The sequence below is a fragment of the Schistocerca serialis genome, chromosome 3, assembly GCF_023864345.2.
Source record: "Schistocerca serialis cubense isolate TAMUIC-IGC-003099 chromosome 3, iqSchSeri2.2, whole genome shotgun sequence".
Taxonomy (NCBI): Eukaryota; Metazoa; Arthropoda; class Insecta; order Orthoptera; family Acrididae; genus Schistocerca; species Schistocerca serialis.
Window position 1 is genome coordinate 288000464 of NC_064640.1, and position 22367 is coordinate 288022830.

The window sequence follows — 22367 nt, forward strand, 5'->3', positions numbered from 1 at the left end:
AGTGCTGCAACAATTAAAAAAGATACTGGTAAAATTGACACCGAATCTCAGAATATTTAAGAAGCCATAGGTGAAAAGAGCCCTCAACTCAAATAAACTGATTAACCTAGAAGTCTTCTAACCTCCTCTAGTTCCATATTCTGCTGCATGTAGTCAGTATTCTTTTCTTCAAGGATTTTGATTTGTCTCCTAAGATCACCAACTTCCTCCAATCGTTTCTTATATGACTCTATTGTAGCTTCATATTTTCCAACCATATCTGCTGTTTCTCGCAAGATGTCAACTTCATCTTTCAGGTGTTGTGCTTCATCAGCCATTTTCTGCAAGTCTTCAATCTTTGCTTGCATCTCAAGATGCTCTTTTTCTTGCAATTCTACTTTTGCTCTAAAATCATCTCGTGCTAAAATGATAAGAAAATAAATATTTAAATAAACTAGTATTTGAGACTTATTTATTTATTTACAACAATTACACAATGAGCTCTATTCAATCACTACTAAAATGCTGTTAAATACATTTCTTACATTATTTGCAACAGTAAAATTCTACTCAGGACATGTCATTTTTACAGGAATAGTAAATTAATTTGTCAATGTGATTAAAGACTGCTAGTAATAACTTGACTAAGCATAGCTATGGTAGCTATGGGGTATATGAATAGAAAATGTGAAAGTGAAAGAAAATACTGTATTCCCTGTAATGATGGAGCTGCTATTGGCCTTATAAAGGCAACAGGTACTAGGTTTCTTCTCTTAAGCAGAAAACATCAAAAACTAAAACTTTTATACACCAGCAGTTTGTAAAATTAACAAATACTAAAGTAAGTTGAATATTCAGCTAATCATCAGAAGCATGTTATTTTCAATCCAATAATACTATAGCAAGGCAGAATATTAATGGAGACAAGAAGGGAGAGAAAATAATGTGAAGAAATGGTGGAAGAAGTAAAACTGGTGTGATTAAAAGCTTAAAAATATTCTCAAACATTCAAAAACAATACTTGGGGGAAAAATTTGACCTCAAATGCTAGTAAGCAAATGAAATTGAATGAGTCAAAAACAATGATACAAAATCTGTAAATCTTCAAAGATAAGAGAAAATAACCATGGATGTAAAAAGTGCTCCAGTAGGACAAGGATGGGGAAGGAAATCAACCTTGTCTTTTTCAAAAGCACCAATCCAGTAGGTGCCAAAATAGATTTAGGGAAACAACAGAATGAACACACACACACACACACACACACACACACACACACACACACACACACACTCTCTCTCTGTTGTCTCCTGGCATGGCAGCCTTACTGGGGTGAATAGTTATCTTAGGTAGGGCAGTAGGTAGGAAAAACTGAAAGTGTGTGATGTGGGGAGAGGGAGGAGGAACATGACAATCTGAATCTAGGAATGATTATGCTGGTGTGGAACATAGTGGGAAGGAGAAGGATAAACAGGTATAGAAAGAGATAAGGAGAAAAGGAGAGGACAATACAAGTGAGTACAATTCATGAACACGCATGCTGGGGAATGGATTGAGGTCAACCACATTATGTCGAGTACTATACTCCATACAAGCACAGTCCAGTTGATCCTCAGCCACAGTGGATGTGGCCATTCACCCATATGGATAGTTTGTTTATGTAAAATCCTTTGCAGTGTGTTTCAGTGTCGTCACAACAAAACTAATGTATGCTGTGGTTACTGTCAAGCTAGGACCTGTATTTGATAGGGTTCGCCTGTTCCCACCCGTTCTATCCATAGACATTCACCAGCCTCACACTGCCCCTGCTCATTTTATACTTTACTTGCTCACTTGGTATGTGGATATAAAGTGACTCTTGTACTTAAGTTTTCCAAAGGGATATGGTCCATGTGGCAGGAGAAGCCTAGGCAGATCTGGATATGAATAGGTTTGATGAGCAGTGGAACACAATTTTGGGAGACAGGAGGGGAAATGTTAGAAAGGAGAATATTCTTCATATGAAGGCGCAAACCACCAGTTGTTATTTTTTAATGAGGCTGGGGAATTGGAAGAGGGGAGGTGGATAATTGAGTGTCAAAATGGAACTCTTAGTGGCTATTCAACAAGACTGCAAGGATTGTTAGGTGTTTCCTTGTTTTTTTCAGTCCCTGTTGGTCCCTGTTGTTCCCCAGTTTGCATCCCATCTCCTGTTCCCAACCATTCCATCTGTAAGACATCCACCAGCCTTACAATGTACATGCCCATTTTATACTTTACTTGCTCACTTGTATCTTCATTTTCCTAATTCCTTAACTGTTTCTCTTACTCCACATTCTTCATTTTTCCCCTCCAACTAGTGGCCCCCTATCCTGCTCACTACCTTGAGTGGCTTCAGTGAACACAGAATACCTCTTTCTTTTTGCTTAGAATGAATAATTTATGTACCTGAAGAATAAGTTCATATAACAAAAGTACAACCACAGCATGTGTATTTTACTACAGTTACAAACGTTTGATACAACTCAGCTAGTTCAACAATTTTTTTTTCCTCACAATGCATCAACTTTGAGGCTGGCAAACCACAGCAAATCTGAATAATTCCTAATATTGTTACCGTTTGGATTCCATGTCAAAGGGCTCATCCTCCCGTGTCAGAATAGATCGGCCAAATTCTTAGCGGGAATTAAATTTCATTCATATAATTATCTCATGTGATATGGTTCATCCAAGTGAACTATAATCAATAGATCAGGCATGGTGGCATAGTGATTAAGACACCAGACTCCACGTTCAGAAGTGGCAGAGTTCCTCTTCCGACTATTCAGATTTAGAATATTGGTGGTTCCCCTAAATTGTGTAAGGTGAATGCCAAGATGATTTCTTCGAAAATGACAGGGCTGATTTCCTTCGCCATCCTATCCCTACCTGACTTCGTAATGAGTGTCTAATGATTTCACTGCAGATGCAATGCAGAACCCTAATCTTCCTACATTTTTAATCAATATATGAACCATAATGCAGTGGAATTTCAAGCATTTGTTATAACCAACAACTGAAAGAAATGACAAAGTAAGCTCTTCTGGATCATGCAGATTCTAGAGAAAAAATGTGTTACAACATATACTTACATGTTTCCAACTTAAATATTTCTTCCTTCAGGGCATCAACCTGTTTACGCAATTCTTTGCACTTGTGACCTGAAGCGGCCATGGGTCCTTCCAACATTTCAAACTCTCGCAACCTCTCATGTAACCTTTTGTTTTCATTTAATACACTTGCTTTTTCCTCTTGCAGTAATGTAACCTGTAAACCACAGAGTTGAAATAATGAGAGCATACTATTGCAGCGTAAAATACAATTTCAACAGAGAGCACCAGACGTAATTTGTAAGGAAGAAAATGGAATACTTTTACTTGAAACCTCACAAACAATACCATGATTTATATGGAAGTGTGTAATGTGACACCTTACCAAAATACACTGAAAGTACAGGATGATTATAATTAAAGCTCCAGTCAAAAAAAGGGCTCTGAATGATGAATTATGTCAAATTGGAATAGAATAGAATATTATCAAAGAAGAGTAGGGAAACATTACGGAGAAGAAGAAAAATTAACATTAACTAGTGCTGTAAGTGGCACAATATGAAAAATAAAAGATGTGGTGTACATAGCTGTTCCTTCGTTTACATCTGAGATGCTCAGCACAATTGTCTCAATGCAGGATCACATGCTCTCGGTAATGCTTTCTTACAAGTACGGTGACTGAGTGTCAGTAGCTCCGCAGAACTTCAGGGGACTCAGGGATAACGAAGGAAAAAAAAAAAAAAAAATCATTTGTCCTATGTCTACCAAGGGTCTGGAGAAAATGATACTGAAATTCAAAAAGACATGTTTTCTTTTGAAGTGCACTGTGGCAGAGAGAGGAAAACAAATGCTCTGACTTCAGTAGAAGATGTGGCCACAACAATGCATGGGGGTGGTCTAGTTATAGTGTGCAAACATGCAGTGCAAGGGAAATAGCATGAATTTTGGATACATCTCTGAGCATGGTTCATAAAACTCTATGAAACATCCTGCATTGCTATCCATACAATGTAACTTATGGTCAGTGGTTGTTCATGCTGACCTGCCAGTAAGACAAATGTTTGCTTCAGAATTCCTAGCCCACATGGAAGTGGATAATGAATGGGCATGAAACATTTTGGACAGAGGAAACCCATTTCCATTTCCAAGTACATTTCAATACACAGAACTGCACAATATGGGCAACAGAAAATCTACTCACACATCAAATGGTATCACCTCATTCTGCAAAGGTAACTTTGTGGCACAGGTTGACGGCATCATTTATCATAGGCCCATATTTTTTTTAAGAGACTGGTCCCGCAGGTCCTGTTGCCTGTACGGTAACTGGTAAATGTTATGAGAGTCTTTTGTGCACCAACATCATTCCAACCCTTCTACAATGTGGATGTCTGGGTAGGATCATTTTTATGCAAGATGGCACTCCTCTGCACACTACACAGCCACTGAATCAGGTGCTGCAGAAACATTTTGGAAATGCTAGGATTATCAGCTGTCATTTCCCCACAGCCTGGCCATCCAGATCCTCTGATCTTACTCCGTGTGACTTCTGGCTGTGGAGCTATCCAAATGATGCTGTGTTCAGTGCTCCAATTATAAATGTAGCTGAAATGAATACACATACTGTGTAATGGATTATGAATGTGACACCTGAGACACTCCAATCTGTCGTCAACATGCTGTTTCTCAACTTCAACTTGATGCAGAAAACAGTGTGGGTGGCATATTGAGCAGATCTTGCATGTGTATCATAACAATTAAAACTGATCTCATTGTTGCTCTTTATTCTGTTTCTGCCCTCAAGACAATTACAAACCAATTTTTTCCCATCCTATGTGGTACGACCTTGCTGTTGTTGGATGTGCCTACCATACTAACAGTCCCACAACTGTTGAATGCCAGACTTGAAAGGTTATGCACATTGTACAGTATGGTTGTTTTAACATTCAACTTACACCATAGCCACCATACTGGGATTCATTTCTTATTTATAGCTGAACCTTTTTACGTTTTGATGCCTACAGCACCATACAGTGGTATAACTTTTGTTAAATTTTTGTTCATTTCCATAACGTTTCCCAGTTCTTCGATAATATTCTGTTCAAATTTGATCACATTTCAAGCAGTGGTTCTTTTTTTACATTGTTTTGAAACTGCAACTAATTAGAATCACCCGTATATTAAAAAATGCCTTCATTCAGTAATATTTGCATTTTTTTACACTACACTATGCAAGAAAATTAATGTAGCTACCTAGATACACTTGAATATGGGCCCACAGGACCTGAAATGCATTGTGTTACACTGTCTCATAAAACACAAATATTACTGACTGAAGATGTTTAACATATTTTTAGTGTATTCAATATAGCCACGTCCACAAATACAAAAAATGGCTGAAATTATACCTTCCCTAAATTTCTAATGGCATGGTACATAATTTACAATATACTCCCAACAAGATAGTAATGCTCTGAATAATAATCTTCAAGTTCTCTTGCAGCAGAAAGTTGATACAGAGATCTTGGGGTAAGAGCAAAATGCTAGAATCCAGCCAGCACAGTAAATGAACAAGTTATGTGGCAATGACTTGGTGAAAAGCTGTAATAAGGACTTCTTGAAAGTATCATCCTCTTTCTGCCAACTGTAGCTTTTCCACAGCTGTTTTACAATTGTCTGCTGCCAAGAATAATGACACTTGATGAACTCTGTACATCTGTATGCATTACCTCGAAGAACAAATATTCTCAGCACTATCACAGAGATCACGATCTGAGAACATACCTGGGACTGATCTCCTGTGATCACTCAATAACAATGTGAACAAACTGAAGGTAGTTTTCCCAGTGACATTCTTCGATAAATGTTTCTCAGCTTTCTTGCTACGCCTGATTTGTTTGCATACTCCAGCTTCAAATGATTCCTCTGTCATCATCATAGGGAGTTAAATGCCATAGGCCATGTCTTACTTTAATATTTAGTTTAAAGCTTGAGTGTACACACAAATCTGATGGTACAAATAAACCAAGGGACATTTAACATAACATAGTTTCTTCATAAAATAGTATGCTTGCTACACAACTGAATCATATTTTTAAGTGTGAGCTTCTTTCACAACAAGCTGGAAGTTAAAATTACAAATAACGGCTCTTGAATGAAATACAGAATGAACTAAGGACAGATGCATAATGAAAGTCAACAGTCCCACATCTACACTGGGTAGTGTGACAGAAATGCATAAGTGGAAGAATACCTACAAAATTCAGAATTACTATGATGAAAAGTACACTCTGATTGACTACTGGTTGAAAATTTTCCAACACAATTACAAAATAATCATGAAATATGACTGGTTTCAGGTGCTAAAGGCAATCATCCTCAGATCTCATAACTGCATAAGGTATATGTAGTTTCCATATACAGGGTGGTCAGAAACAGTCTGAAAAGCTTGTAAGGGTGTTGCACAGTATGTTGTACTGATAAATAATTGTTAAGGAAAAATAACTGCACATGTTTCTGAGTTAATTAGCATTTAAGTTAGCAAATCAGGCCACTGCATGCACAAATTCAAGTGGCCCACCAGATACAATTTGTGTCAGTTGTTTTGCACAAGACTGCTCAGCCCTTGGCTCAGGTTCAATGTTTACAACAATCCAATGTCCAATTTTTGTATCGCTCTCTTGTTTGGTTTTAGGAAACCAAACAAAGAATACATTTTGTGAGACAGTCTCTGGCGGGCTGCTTGAATTTGCATGCACAATGGCCTGAATGGCTAACTTCAATGCTAATTAACTTGAAAAGGATAACATACTGATTTTTTTCTTAACAATTACTTAACAGCACAACTTATCATCCAAAAACTATTACAGGCTTTTCAGACTGTTTCTGGCCACCCTGTGTGTATTGCTTACATGGTAATGAGATGTGAGAATGGCAGCACTGAGCATATGGAACAACATATATTTCATGAATATTTTGTGAATGTTTTGGACAGGAAATAAATGCTCAGAAAAATCTTTGTTGGTGCTGAATGGTAGGCACCTGAATAAACAGAAATGTGAACTAGAATAATTCCACCAAAACTGCGAGGATAGGTCAGCTTCCACCAAAACTGTAAGGATAGGTAGCTTGGGTAGCTCAGTTTGTAGATCAGTTGCCCACAAAAGATTAAGGTCTCTAGTTCAAGTTCCCATCCAGCACACACTTTTAACCTGCAAAGAAGTTAGATACCATTATACACTTTGTTGCGGTGTAAAAAATGCATTCTGGAAACAGTCCCTCAGGATGTTTCTAAGCCATGTCTCTACAGTATCCTTTCTTGCAGTGGTGCTAGTGCCACAAGTTTCAGAGGAGAACTTCTGTGAAGCTTGGAAGGTAGGAGATGAGGTACTGGTGAAAGTAAAGCTGTGAGGACGGGTTGTGAGGCATGCTAGGGTGGCTCAGTTGATACAGCACTTGTCCACAAAAGGAATAGGTCCAGGGTTTGAGTCTCAGTCCGGGACAGTTTTAATTTGGCAGCAAGTTTCAACTAGTGACATATTTCATGTGTCTGACTATATAAAAGTACACATTATCTCAGGCCAACATAATTTGGAGAAAGAAACTCCTGGGAATTTTTTTTAAAAATTCAGTGGGTTGGACAGAAAGATATTTAGTCAGTCTGGAGACTAAAATGATTGATCATTTTGAAAATAATTTATTGTCCAACATAATCACACTAATTTCAAATAAAATGACCAGTTTTGGCCAGCACTGGCCATCCTCAGATCATAAAATATATGCTGTGATTGAACCACAAAACTGGCCATTACATTTGAAATTAGTGTGACTGTGTCAGACAATAAATTATTCGTAATGGGCTGGGCTGGACATAATTTTCGTGATATAAAATGGAAAGTTTCTGGTCCTTGTCTGAATATATTTTATTTCTTCTTGTTGTTGTGGTCTTTAGTTCAAAGACTGGTTTGATGCAGCTCTCCATGCTACTCTATCCTGCGCATGCCTCTTCCTCTCCGAGTAACTACTGCAACTTACATCCCTCTGATTCTGCTTCCTGTATTCATCTCTTAGTCTCCCTCTAAGATTTTTACCCCTCACGCTTCTCTCCAGTACTAAATTGGTGATCCCTTGGTACCTTGGAACATGTCCTACCAACTGGTTCCTTCTTTTAGTCAGGTTGTACCACAAATTTCTCTCCTCCCCAATTCTGTTCAATACCTCCTCATTAGTTACTGATCTACTCATCTAATCTTCAGCATTCTTCTGTAGCTCACATGGCTACACTCCATACAAATGCTTTCAGAAAAGATTTCCTGACACTTAAATCTACTATACTCGATGTTAACAAATTTCTCTTATTCAGAAAAAAACACTCCTGTGCCATTCCACCCAAGTCACAAATTTTGTCTAATGAACTGGTTTATATTTCCAAACACTGACAGGTATTCTGCTGGCTGGCATTCTTTCAGTGCGGTGCATCCATTTTTCCGTACAGGCACAAATTCATTACAGCACCAGTACTAAAATCATTTTAGTTCTTTACAAATATGTTCATTGTGGAGTCTGTTTAATGTTGTGCAACCTTGACTACACTTCTGCTGCTTTTACTCTATATTTTATCTAACATTCCAATGCCCATACCTTGCTTCCATATACTTTCCTTCCATACATTCCTTGCCAGGAAACCCTAGTCCTTGAAGGTGATGTGTTGTATAGTGGAGTGATATTCTGCATAAATACACAAAAATTTTCCACTCAAATTCCAGAAGCTGCTTCAGAAATATAGTGCTCAACCCTGACACCATAAATTATAAATCACATCATGATGGAAAAAATTACAATTTGGTGATGTGATCCTTGGAAGTTTATCACTTGGACATCTACTGGAGGTATCAATACTGGTTAAGTGTCAACACAGTCTGACCCTTAGCTTAACAAAAGTAGCAGTTACGATTGGTGCCTATTATTTTTCAGGTTTTGGCAATTATAACAACTCAAAAAGTCATAAAACATGATAAATGTGTTCCCAGGAGCTCACTGAACAGCACATAATATGTACGAGATACCCTCAGTGTGATTAATAGGGATACATTTCTGGGTCCACTCATGACGATGATTCCACTATTTGTCACAGTATTCAGCATATTTATTGAGATAAAGTACTAGCCAGAACAAATGATGTAGCTCATAGTAAATACTGTCTTTTGAAATTTAGTATTAAATGTAAGCTAGGACATAAAAACTGCATTTGGAATGTATTAAAAATTTGTGCCAATTTTCCTTGGGGACATACAATGACAGAAAAAGACAAAAAAAAATCACAACACCAAGAAAGATGATGCCTCTTTAAATTTCACACCTATCACATAAGAGTGGTGCTAGTAGCACCATTATGATGATGCAAATCAGATTTGCTTTACATACGCTCTGCAATGGTCATGAGCATTAGTTATCTTTGAGATAGGAAGTGGTGAGTTGATGTTTGTCAAGTTGATGTTTGTCAAGAATGCCTTTAAGGTGACGAAGACGCCATTTTCAACAACTCATTGAGTTTGAAGGAGGTCATGTAATTGGGCTACAAGAGGCAGGATGTTCTTTCTGTGACACTGAAGAAAGACTTGGCAGGAATGTAGCCACTGTATATGACTGCTGGCAGTGGTGGTCACAAGAATGTATAGTTGCAAGAAGACCAGGCCCCTGACAGCCATGTGCCACTACCAAGAGGCAAGACCATCATGTTCAGCGTATGGCTCTGATGCATCATACAGCATCTGAAAAAGCAATCTGAGCAGCAGTTGGCACCATAGTGACACAACAAACTGTTAAAAATTGGTTATTTCACAAACAGCTCCAAGCCAGATGCCCTGTAGCATGCATCCCACTGACCCCACACCATCGCCATTTGTGACTTCAGTGGTGTCAAGCAAGAGCACATTACAGGGCAGGGTGGAGAGGTCTGTTGTGTTTTCTGATGAAAGATGGTCCTGCTTTAGTGCCAGTGATGGCTGTGTGTTGGATAGAATGAGGCCAGTTGAGGGTCCACAGCCAACCTGTTTGCATGCTAGGCACACTGGACCTACACCTGGAGTAATGGTCGGGATGCAATTTCGTATGACAGCACGAAGACTGTGGGGTTATTCCATGCACACTTACTGCAAGTTTGCATGTGAATCTCGTGATTTGACCTGTTGTGCTGCCATTCATGAACACCATTCCAGCAGGTGTTGTCCAATAGGATAACACTCGCCCACATACCGCTGTTGTAACCCAACATACTCCACAGAGTGCTGGCACGTTGCCTTGGCCTGCTTCATCCCCATATCTGTCTCCAATCGAGCACATATGCGACATCATCAGATAACTGCTCCAGAGTCATCCATAAACAGCATTAACCAAGCCTGTATTGCCTGACCATGTGCAACAGGCATGAAACTCCATCCCATAAACTTGACAACCGGCACCTGTACAATACATTGCATGCATGTTTGGATTCAACATTCTGGCGGTTACACAAAATATTAATGTACTAGCATTTCACATTTGCAATGGCTTATCTCACACTCACATTAAGCTGTGATCCTGCAACATTAATCAGTTAAGTATGTTATCCAAATGCATTCCTGAAATTTCTCTACTCTACATTATTTTTTTTTTTTTTTTTGCATCATGATTTTTTTCCTGACAGTGTAGAAGCAACATGTAAATTATAAAATTAAAGATGTAATCAAGTTTTGTAGAAGACTGTATTGTGAAATGATAATTACAACAAGATATCTAGCAAGTTCCACAAAAAGCAAACTGAAGTTTTTGCTTGTTTTCAGAAAGTCTTCCAAAGTCATCAGTTTTATTTTCTCTCTGTGAGTGTTTACTAAACACAAACTGGCTACTGACTAAATGTGATCATAAGCCATGTTTCCACTCAGTCAAAGGTGTTAACTGATCTTGCAGCAGTGCAAAGTGTTGGGTGGAACAGTCATATTCATAAAACAAACAGAACCCTTTTAGCAGAAGGAAAAATGTAGTTTTGTAAGGAGACACTGTAGCCTTTTCCTTGCTTCTCTATAGAGTACACAACAGTTTTTGCTTTCCACTTCAAGCTTTTCAGTATCATAAAATTTGGGCAGTTTGTTAACAATTTTCATAGGAATATTATCATGCAGAAGTTCTTGGCAACTGATTGTCAGTTCACAGAAAATCAGATATATTTTCTACTTCCATGAAAATCTCAGAAAATTTGTCATTTTATTTGATTTTGTGCTAGGGAAAAATGTCAAAGAGCCTGGCTTTACATAAAGCACAAAAAGCATCCTTCATACTGTCTGCATTGAACAGTGTGGCACTGCCATGTTTCATTTGCTAACTCTCTCTTTGTTAGCTGCATTGGAGTACAGCAACATTAAGGCTAACAAATATATTTTTATAATTATATTCTCAGATACACCAGAGTGAACAATGAAGCACGTTTCCTGGCAAGTGAAATAGCAAAGTGGGTGGTTTTCACAAACAGTCTGGAGATAATCCAATTTTTATCAAAGAAAGGAAGATAAGCATTTAATATCTTGTTCACAATAAAGCCATCAGAGGTGTAGCACGAGCTCATATTGGAAAGGATGGTGAATGAAGTTGGCTGTACCCTTTTCAAAGTAACAAGCTTGGCATTCGCTTTATGTGATTTATGAGAAACCTACTTCTGGATGGCTGCACAAGGATTTGAGTTGCCACCTCTTGGAAAGAGTGTATTGTCTTGCACTATGCACTTCACTTGGTAATTCTGACCAAAAACTGAATCAAAATCAACATACAAAATACTTTTCAACAGTCTTGATGGCTAAAATAAGAACTGATAACTTATTTTAGTGATTAATAGCACCTACAGATCCATTTTTACAATTTTTTAAAAATTGTTTAATGTTTTCAGGGATTCTAATATTCATCTCATGTGTCCCACTATGTACACTAAATTGATTGTGTACTTCTCACTTCCCTATTACACTGACTGACAAAAAAGTGAAGCACACAGAAGACATGGTCAGATAACAATGTAACTTCTATAGACAAACAGCACTGGTGAGTATGTAAATAATTAGGAGACTTGCAATTTTCTGTTACAAGTAGAATAGAACAAAAAGTGTATTAGTATTGTTTATGTTTAGGTTGTTATCAGGCCTGGTAGGGTAAATAAGGAGTGTGAACTGTCAGATGTGTCATCCAGCACCATTAACCGTAGTCTAGCAGAAGCCAGACTAGGAATTTACCATTCCATGCATAGGCTACCATCAAAAACACAACACGAACAGCTGCATTTGGGGTGGTGCCATAAATGGGAAGCATGGACTTCTGACAAATGGTGTCGCATTGTGTTCATCAATGAATCACTGTTCTGCACTTTCTTGAATGTCTGTTGTCAGCAAGTAAGGTGATGACCTCAGGAAAGATCCCATTCTTCCAATGTTTTGGAGACTCACAGCATGGTTAGTCCTGGCTTCACGGTGTGGGGAGCCATCGGACACAACTTCAGGTCAAAGCTCGTAGTGTTTGATGGAATTTTGATGGCACAATGGTACTTCACAGACATCCTGCTTCCTCAGGTGTGATAGTATCTTGGTGCCATTTTTCAATAGGATGATGCTCATACACACATGGCACATGGCTCTATAAATTGTTTGCATGTTGTTGAGATACTTCTGTGGCCAACAAGATACCTAGATCTGTACCCAGTTCTTAAAAAGTCTATTTTTTGTGCAAATATAATATTTTTTTAAATGAAAAAATGCCTGTTGACATTAACAAACTAAAAATAGTATAAATCAGAATGTCAATGGTGCTTGTTGCAGGAGTCTAGTGCAAGGCATTTACGAGACATCATATTTTGAAAAGCTTCCACACCAAAAGTGGTTTGTGCCATTCAACCTACGTAGTTGTTCGGTACAATGGTGTTATGTTTGCTTACAGTGTTCTTGTGTGTTACTTGAGTGCACTGCAACTTACTAGTCAGTTATGGTGCGACAGTCTAAGTAGTAGTTCGATTGTATTTACCAATGCAGAAAAAGCTGCCACATGCACATGGTGTATGGGGAGTGTAGGAAGAGTGCAGTTCATTCCCGTATAGCGTACATGCCAAGATATCACAACAGACATCAACCATCTCAGCAATTATTTATCAACCTCTTCAACCAGTTATGTGAAAGTGGTAGCATAGATCTAGACAAGTGATGATAGAAGAGGGGGAAATTACAGTTCTCCTGCTGTTGCGGTTGATCCACTCGTTAGCTCCCACATGATCACACGAGCAAGTGGCATGAGTCAGGGAAATGTACTACGCATTTGCCATTGATATAGGTTCTGTCCCTATCACATCTCTCTCCATCAAGAGCTGCATGGAAATTATTATAAGAATCATGTTAATTTATGTATATGGGCATTATGACAGGATATTCCAGATGTATCACGTATCTTGTTTAGTGATGAAGCCACATTTACCAGATTTGCCAGATAAACCACCGAAACGTGTGCTATTGGTCTGTTGGCAATCCCCGTTGGCTTTGTGAGGTGCAACGTCAGCATCCATGGAGTGTATACATGTGGTGTGGGATAGAGAACCATCAGCTTGTAGGCCCATGTTTCATATACGGAACCCTGAACATGAACATGTATCGCAGTCTCCTAACAGACTATCTTCCACGGATGCTAGAAGATGTTCCTCTGCAGACTAGGAGCAATCTGTGGTACCAACACGATGGCTGTCAAATCCTTAGAGCATGAAGTACTACAGCATGTTTTCATGAATTATTTCCAAATTACTGGATTGGACACAGATGACCTGTACCCTGGCCAGACCGTTCCCCACATATGACGCCTAAACTTTTTTATGTGGGGAACAGTGAGAGATGCTGTTTACATGGACATACCAACTACATCCAATGATATACAATGATATATTACTGCAGTCTGCTTGGACATCTCTGCTGAAATTGTAGCAAATGTGCAGCAGTCATTCCATAGCAGAGTGGAAGTGGGAACTGCCGCTGCTGGTGGTAATTTTGAACACAATCTGTAATGTTCAACTGTCTTGTTACTGGTCAGAATCCACGTAACTAGTGCATGCACTTGTGTTCTTTAAGGTGTGCTTCTAAATGTGTTGTAAAAATGTTGGTGATAGAAAATATGATACCTCGTAAATGATGCGCACTAGAATCCTGTAACAAACAGAGAAGGGCAGCACAAATGGTGAAAATTTGGTTTGATCCATGGGAAAGTGTCACAGAGATACTGAAGGAACTGAACTGGAAGACTCCTGAAGACAGACGTACACTATCCCAAGAAAGTCTATTAACAAAGTTCCAAGAACCAGTTTTATATGATGACTCTAGGAGTATACTACAATCCCCTATGCATCACTTACACAGGAATCATGAGGGTAAGATTAGAATAAGTACTGCACCCACAGAGGCATTCAAACAATCATTCTTCCCAGGCTACGTACATGAATGGATCAGGAAGAGACCCTACTAACTGGTACAGTGGGACGTACCCTCTGCCATGCACCTCACAGAGCGTAGATGTAGGAAAACCACAGACATTCTCATTTATCCCGCTTCTAGTTTGTCAATGTCAATAGGCATTGTCCCATTCAAAAAAGTGTGTGTTTGCACAAAAAATACAGTTTCTAAGTATCATTACAATCTGTTTATTGCCTGACTGTCTTACAATATGAGCCCCTGACTACCAACCAATTCTGTGTAAACCGCACTTTTCATTTCCACAATAATTGCGGTACTAGTTTCAGGTGATTCACCCAGTATATGAGATAGACACACACAAAGTAGAAAAATGCTATCACATTTTCATAAAAATATTACATCTGGAGATTCTGATATGACAACAGAGAGAAATGAGAACATTATTACACAAATGAGGCATAAATGTTTGGTCAAGATAGAAATGGAAAGTAAAATATATGTATACAATGATTATTTTTTTGGGGAAAGATGACTGTATTCTAAAAATGATTGTGGCTATGTTCTCAGTAATGGAGATGAATGGAAACTAAACAAATAAATCTATTTCCAACTTCACTATCATATGATTAATGGACAGATGTTACAACCACAAAAATGATTGAAGGAATGCAGCTGAACCTCATTAAGAACTTCACTTGAGAACATGATTAGTTCTGAAATTAAAAATTCACTCTTCACATATTACCTGTTGTATTGGCTGAAATCCATATCAATTGTAATTTAATACACACTGCTGCAGAGGCAGAAATAATCTCATGTACATTAATACATAAAACATTTCAAGTGTAATACAGAAAACTATTATAAGTGTAGATGGAACTTTTGTATATACCAGACTACACTAAATGAATAGTTATGTCCATCATTCAGCATAGCTAATGTTAGAAGATCTCCAGAACACTGATATCTGTCTGACAAGCAAAGAAATTCATGTGTAAGCCTATTTTCTACAGATAAACCAGGAAATTTCTCTGGGATTGCATCAGTGCCTATTGTTGGTATTAGAACTCTCTCTCTCTCTCTCTCTCTCTCTCTCTCTCTCTCTCTCTCTCTGTGTGTGTGTGTGTGTGTGTGTGTGTGTGTGTGTGTGTGTGTGTGTGTTCAGTTTTACAAAACATTAAAGAGGGTGTTTGCTCAAACATTTCTATTATTTTTATAACTATCCACGTAGCACAAAACAGGAAAAATTGAGGGCCACATTAAAGTACTTACTTATTTAAAAGCTACTCATTTTAAATTAATCTCCTACTCAGATTTCTACAAACAAGTAATTGATTTCTAGCATGTGGAAATAATAAGAAATCAGTGTCTCATTCAGTTACCTGCATGTCAAGTTCATGGCACCTTTGAGCCATTTGGTCACGAGCCTCAGCAGCCACCTCTAGAGCTAAAGCTAGCCTTTGAGCTTCTGCCTCTAGTTCAACTCCGGCAACGGGACCAAAACTTGCCTGGCTAGCAGACTCAAGCTCTTGAATGGACTGCATTATTACCTGTTGCACTGATTCCTCCAACATCATTATCTTGGTTATATATTCTGGAAAAAAATGTGTAGCTTTTCACACACAAAGCCTCAAAAGATGCACAACTCTTAAACACATCACTACAAATAACTGAAAATTTTACACTTCATGGCATGTTAGTAAATGAAGTTTGCAAGTGTTACCCAATCTAGGCACTATGGAATTAACAGTGCCCTTCTTAAAATACACACACAAGAACTACTCTCTATTAAAAATTACTCACTGATAATTTTGGCAGTAAGTTGGACATTTCACAGGATCTTAAATCTCATGCCATTCATCTTATATCTTCTAAAACAGAGGACAAGTCCACAGGTAAACTGGCCTCTGTCCTCTACTCAGAATACCAGACCCAATCAGTCAAAACATGCTGTATTATAATATGTACATATGAATGTCACAAGCATCACATAATAGGAAGAGGATTGGGGATCATCACCTTATAGTAAGAAGCCTTGTACATCAAACTGTCACCTATCCATACACAAGGGAGAAGGCTTTCATCTCATATGAGAGGCTCAAAGCAGGAATGCTAGAGCAAATTTATTGTCTATCACTTCCAGCCATTCTGCTCCTCTCATCAATGTTTATATTTCACCAACAAGGTGTGTATTATTTATTGGGTGAATACTGAGCCACAAGGATTTTAAGATCTTGTTTTCTTTGATGGAACACCATCACATTCATTTTCCTGAATACCAATGAGCTCTAAATCAGCACACTAGATGTTCTGCATTATTTTATCTTCTTCTTATAAGTGCTGTACAAATAGGAGGGCAATAAGGAAGATGGAGCAAACGAGGAACTTTGCAGTCCAAACATTTATCACATGTTCCAGTGCCCTACAAATTATGGTTTGTCAGTATCCCAAGAAGAATGCAACACTACTGCACACACACTTATTGGAGATAACTGAGAGGGCTGTGTGGTCCTAAGCCATAATCAATCGCATCTACACAATCTATTTGGTATCTTGGTGTCTATTACAAACAATAGCAAAGTACCCCAGCACTGTGATGTGTAAAGAAAGTTAGCATGGGTCCACAAGGGATGGATTTAAATAATTTGCACTGAGTTCTCTTCATCAACTAGAACAAGATTTGTCTGAAACCTGATGATCATTGTAGAAGACTGTGGCAATGGCCAGATATCCATGCATGTCTCAGAGAAGCAGTCCCACGAGTTTAGCAGTCATTTTTAGAATTGGTATCAGGTAGTCATGTTGACGGATGTGGTGCAAAACATTTCTTTAGCAATTTACCCAGTGTACAAGCATGAAATGTGGATTTCGGACAACAGATTTTGCACCAATGCAGTTTGTGCCATAAAGATTTGACACTGCACCATTTTGTTGTGTCACCAACAAGTGACAGAGGTGCACAAGTGATAAACTGGAAAAGTGTGTGCACAGTGTTGTGTTGTTGTGTTCAACATGTCGAAATTTATACCAAACAAAGAGCCTCTGCTGACAGCATTAATTTTTTGTTTTCATTAGAGGAAATTTACTTTGAGAAGCTTACGGTGAACATGCTCCATGGCAAGATACATGTGAATGATGGTTTCAGTGTTTTAAAAATGGTGATTTCGATGTTGCAAACAAGGAATGTGGAAAAACCGCCAAAAAAATACAAAGATGTGGAATTGGAAGCATTGTTGAATGAAGATAATTTGCAAACACAAAAACAACTCACCAAGATGTTGGGCATTAGTCAACAAGCTGTTTTCAATTGGCTCCGATGAGAGGAGAAAGATTCAGAAGACCGACAGATGGGTACCACGAGTTGAACGACAGGTAAAATTGACCACAAGAACAAATTGCTTTGGCATGGTCTATTATGATCTGTTAAAACCTGGGGACACAGTTAATACTAACCATTACCAACAACTGACTGATCTGAACCATTAACTGCTCGAAAAAAAGGCCACAATAGCAAAAGAGGCCACACAAAGTTACTTTTCTTCACGACAATGCTCCTTCACATACGGCAAAACCAGTTCTCAACATGTTGGAAGCACTCGGCTGGGAAGTTCTACCTGATGTGGCTTACTCACCAGACTTGGCTCCTTCCAATAAACACTTGTTTGCATCGGTGTGTCACGCACTTGCTGAGCAGTGATTTGGTTTGTACAAAGATGTGAAAAAATGGCATGATGAATGGTTTGTGGCAAAAGGGGAAACTTTGAACTGGCATGGTATTCACAAATTGTCTGAAAGATGGGAAAAAAGTATAACAAATGATGGAGCATACTTTGAATAAAGCACTATTTATCATTCTTCTGAATTTAATATGTTTTTTTAGACACAAAAATCCACATTTCATACTTCTACACCTGGTACTCCTCATTGTGGGTTATGGGTTAGGCACGTAGGTTAGATGTAGATGCTGGTCCAGAATTACTGTCATACCAACCCACCCCACAGCCTATTATGGTGGCCAGTTTAACAAATTCTGTGCATGTGATGAGAATTTGCCTCCCTCAAGCAAAACCTGTTATTGAATTTAAAAGTTCTTACAGTACCCGATTCAGTCAAGACAGAGTGTAGTATTATGAGCCCCAGAGAAACAAGTCCAACTTCATCTGAGAAAGGGCAATTATAAGGCTAAGAATTGTTGGAGCTGAATCCAAACCCATCCTTCTGTATGGCCACAAAGTAGAAGCAGAATTTTGTATCCTGGCTGGCAGTGGTAATATATATCAAAAGGTGTTCTGAAATTGTCCAAGCAAAGTTCTCATGTGTTGTTAGAAGACACCCATGCCTCAGCACAACTGTTATAGATGGCCAACAGATTTTACCAGGTAACTTATTGATGGCTTCCAAAACCCATGTAGAGCAAGTGGATTAGTTGATTGAGCCCAGTGTTTGCCGTAACAATTATTTGCTACTTCTGAGTCTATGTCAGGATTTCAATATCTCAGTCCACAAGTTGTGATGTTTCCTGCCTTTAGTTGGTATTTAAACCACTGCAGAGCCACACACTGAGCACAAGTGTAGAACTGCACTTGTCATTCCACCATGGGACTGGCTGCCTTCTACAATGACCTGATGACTTTTGGATGGATAAATCAGTCATATAGTGAGTCACACCTGTGATGTGATTGACCCAGTCATGGGTGCTGATTCTGCTTTCAAAAACACCTAGTTTTCTCTGTTAGTCAGCCATGTTGACTGCTTCTGTTTGGGAACTGCTCCTACTGGTGGATGTATCCAGAGTGGGAAGTACTCATTGCAATGATCTTCAATTAGCACTGAGGAGAATCTGCAAGGATTGGAGATTATAATCATATGTCTATGGGTGAGGATGGCCCTGTAGCAGTGCTGAAATGTGTGTGACTGCCAGTGTTGAAGATACACAACTCCTTAGGCATCATGAGGCACTAAACTCTACCACTGGGATAGACAGAAAATAAGCCCCTTAATACAATGTTAAAATCTCCTAGTAAGAGAAATAGTCGTTGGAGCTGTATTATGAGATCTGTGGCACTCCCATTAATCTAATGCTCTCACTGTGATAAGTTCAGAGAGCATACTGTTATCCTATGTCCTACATAAATTTTAATTTTAAATGCTTGAATGGCTGTAATCAGGGGAAAAGCAGTGAAGTATTATGAGTTATTTAAAAATATACATAGTTGTCCTTTGGCTCTATCCCCAGTAGTCATCCTTGTGGTGGTGGGTGTGGCCTATTAACACAAAACTGGCAGTGAATTTAAAATGTTTTTCCCATAAATAAAAGCACTGAGGTTCTCCCTCTTAAAGAGCCATCTCAGCAATGAGGTTCCCCTGTCTCTTTCTCCTTACTTTTCTGCCAAGTTGGAAACCTAAAATGGATGGTGGATTGGATGAGGGGCTACAGTTCCTTCAGAAAGATGATGTAGTCCAACACAGCTACAGAAATTTCATCAGATCTGATAGATGAAATAACAGTACAGTTGGCGAAAGAGTATCTCTGACAGCTGCCAGTGCTGTAGCCAACATTGTAGGGGAAAACAATAGTGGTCTGTAGAGCTGTGACAATGAATCGCTACCATATAGCCATATACAAAATCGCGTTTCACGATTAGTTGAGGCAGACATGCATAGCAGAGGCACCAAGCCCACTGCAACTGTCAGAGACCTTCTTTCACATACTATACTATAGTGTTGAGTGGTTTTACAGCACCAAATACAATTTCTTATGTTTCCTACTGGAGGAGACTGTAGCTCCTTACGGTCTCCGGAAAGCTCTTTCATGCTACTCAATTCAAGAAAATCTGGTGTCTCCTTGCAGCAGTTCTGGTAGTGGTTGTGACTTACAACTGAAATTTCTTATGAAGTATCTATAGTATAAGCACATACCGAACAAGTCTCTCACATTATAAATTTGTCAGAGCTCAAAAATCGGTAACGGCTCTTAATTTTGTTAGATCAGAACAGACTCTGTTTCTGTCAACCAGATACACAAAGATTTTTCTTTCTTGGCTGATGAAGACATGCTTTCTTGATTATAGGCAATCAGGGACACAATTCAGCACACTTTTTAAGTGTGCTTAGATCCTGTTCAAATGTCCTCGACAGCAAGTGTTCATCAGAGACAAAGGTATCATCAGGAGGGCTTTATTGAAGTGTGATAGGATAGCTATTATTGTCTATATACATAAATGATTTGGTGGACAGGATGGGCAGCAGTCCGCAGCTGTTTGCTGATGATGCTGTGGTATACAGTAAGGTGTCGAAGTTGAGTGACTGTAGGAGAATACAAGATTACTTGGACAAAATTTCTAGTTGTGATGAATGACAGCTAGCTTCAAATGTAGAAAAATGTATGTTAATGTGGATGAGTAGGAAACACAAACCTGTAATGTTCAGATACAGCAATAGTAGTGTTCTGCTTGACACAGTCAAGATATTTAAATATCTGAGCATAACACTGCAAAGCGATACGAAATGGAACGTGAATGTGAGGACTATGGTAGAGAAGGTGACTGATCAACTTTGGTTTATTGTTATTGGGAGAATTTTGGAAAGTGTGGGTCATATGTAAAGGAGACTGCATATAGGAGGCTAGTAAGGCCTATTCTTGGGTACTGCTCGAGTGTTTGGCATCCATACAAGGTTGGATTCAAGGAATACATCAATGCAATCCAGAAGCATGCTCTAGACTTGTTACCAATCAGTTTGAACAACACACAAATGTTATGGAGATGCTTTGTGGATTCAAATGGGAATCCTTGGAGGGAAGACGAAGTTCCTTTCAAGGAACACTACTACTGAGAAAATTTAGAGAACTGGCATTTGAAGCTGAGTGCAGAACTGCCATCAACATACATTGCACGTGAGTACCACGAAGATAAGATAAAGAGGACAGTGTTGAACACACTTTCTTTTCTTATGGCAGTGTATAAAATGACTATTGTGTCCACAATGAAAACATATTGGCATGTTATTCACCATTCTCTATATGCCCACTTTTCTGCATGATGTCTGAATTAGTGAGGGAGCCAATTGCATCTGTGTCACTGAGAGACTTGAATGCTGTCTAATGGTTGCAGTATAAGCCCAGGGTTTCTGACTCCATTCCTTCGTGCTGATCTAACTAGTAGAAATTCATGGCAATGATGGAGGACCTTGTTCTAGCATTAACTATACTACCTCCTCCTGGCTGGGTTTGACATTTAAAACTCCCCTTCATCTCTCTTCTCTTACTATTTGTTGTATTAGTGATGTGAGGGCCTGATGGTATTCCATAACTGCCATCAGTACAACAATCTGAAGTATGCTGAACATCTTCATAATATTTTGTGGGGCATTGTGTCAATGAGCTAACTCTGCTAGATGACGTCCTTTGTTTTGGTGAGATCCTTCAAAATAAGCACTTGATAGATCTCCTCTGCCATGTCCTTCATTAGGTGTGAAACTTGGTTGGCTTCCATCATGTCTGGGTTCACTGTGTGACACAGTGCCAGAGACACACTGTATCTGTAACTGCATCATCCCCTCACCCCCCGTGGGATTGGACACTGTCTTTCAATTGTTCTTTGGCTATCTGGATCTGTTGCTGGTTGTTGGCAAATGTTTTCTTCATTTTTGTCTGAAATTTGTCCTATCTCTTGAGCTTTCCCTCAGTGTTAAACCAATGCTGGGCTATACCACCCAAATAATAAGCAGACATTGGGGAGAGACTTTGTGTCACCCTACCTGTTGTATTTAGCACCTCGGTCAAATCCCTTCAGCCATTTTGTCACTCTGGCCAATGTATCCCAAAAATACTAGTGGATGCCTGATGTGCATCTGACTCACTGA

At 38.8% G+C, this 22367-nt stretch overlaps 1 protein-coding gene across 1 annotated transcript in view; it reads right to left on the reverse strand.

Annotated features, from left to right (window-relative positions):
- LOC126470070 (protein Hook homolog 3-like) overlaps positions 1-22367 on the reverse strand; it is a 204900-nt gene that overhangs the window by 68009 nt on the left and 114524 nt on the right. Inside the window, exons 6-8 of the mRNA XM_050097578.1 lie at positions 15887-16098; positions 3088-3262; positions 123-400 (exon numbers count right to left, since the gene is read on the reverse strand). Coding sequence (XP_049953535.1) covers positions 123-400; positions 3088-3262; positions 15887-16098 — 665 coding nt within the window. The remainder of the gene's footprint in view (positions 1-122; positions 401-3087; positions 3263-15886; positions 16099-22367) is intronic.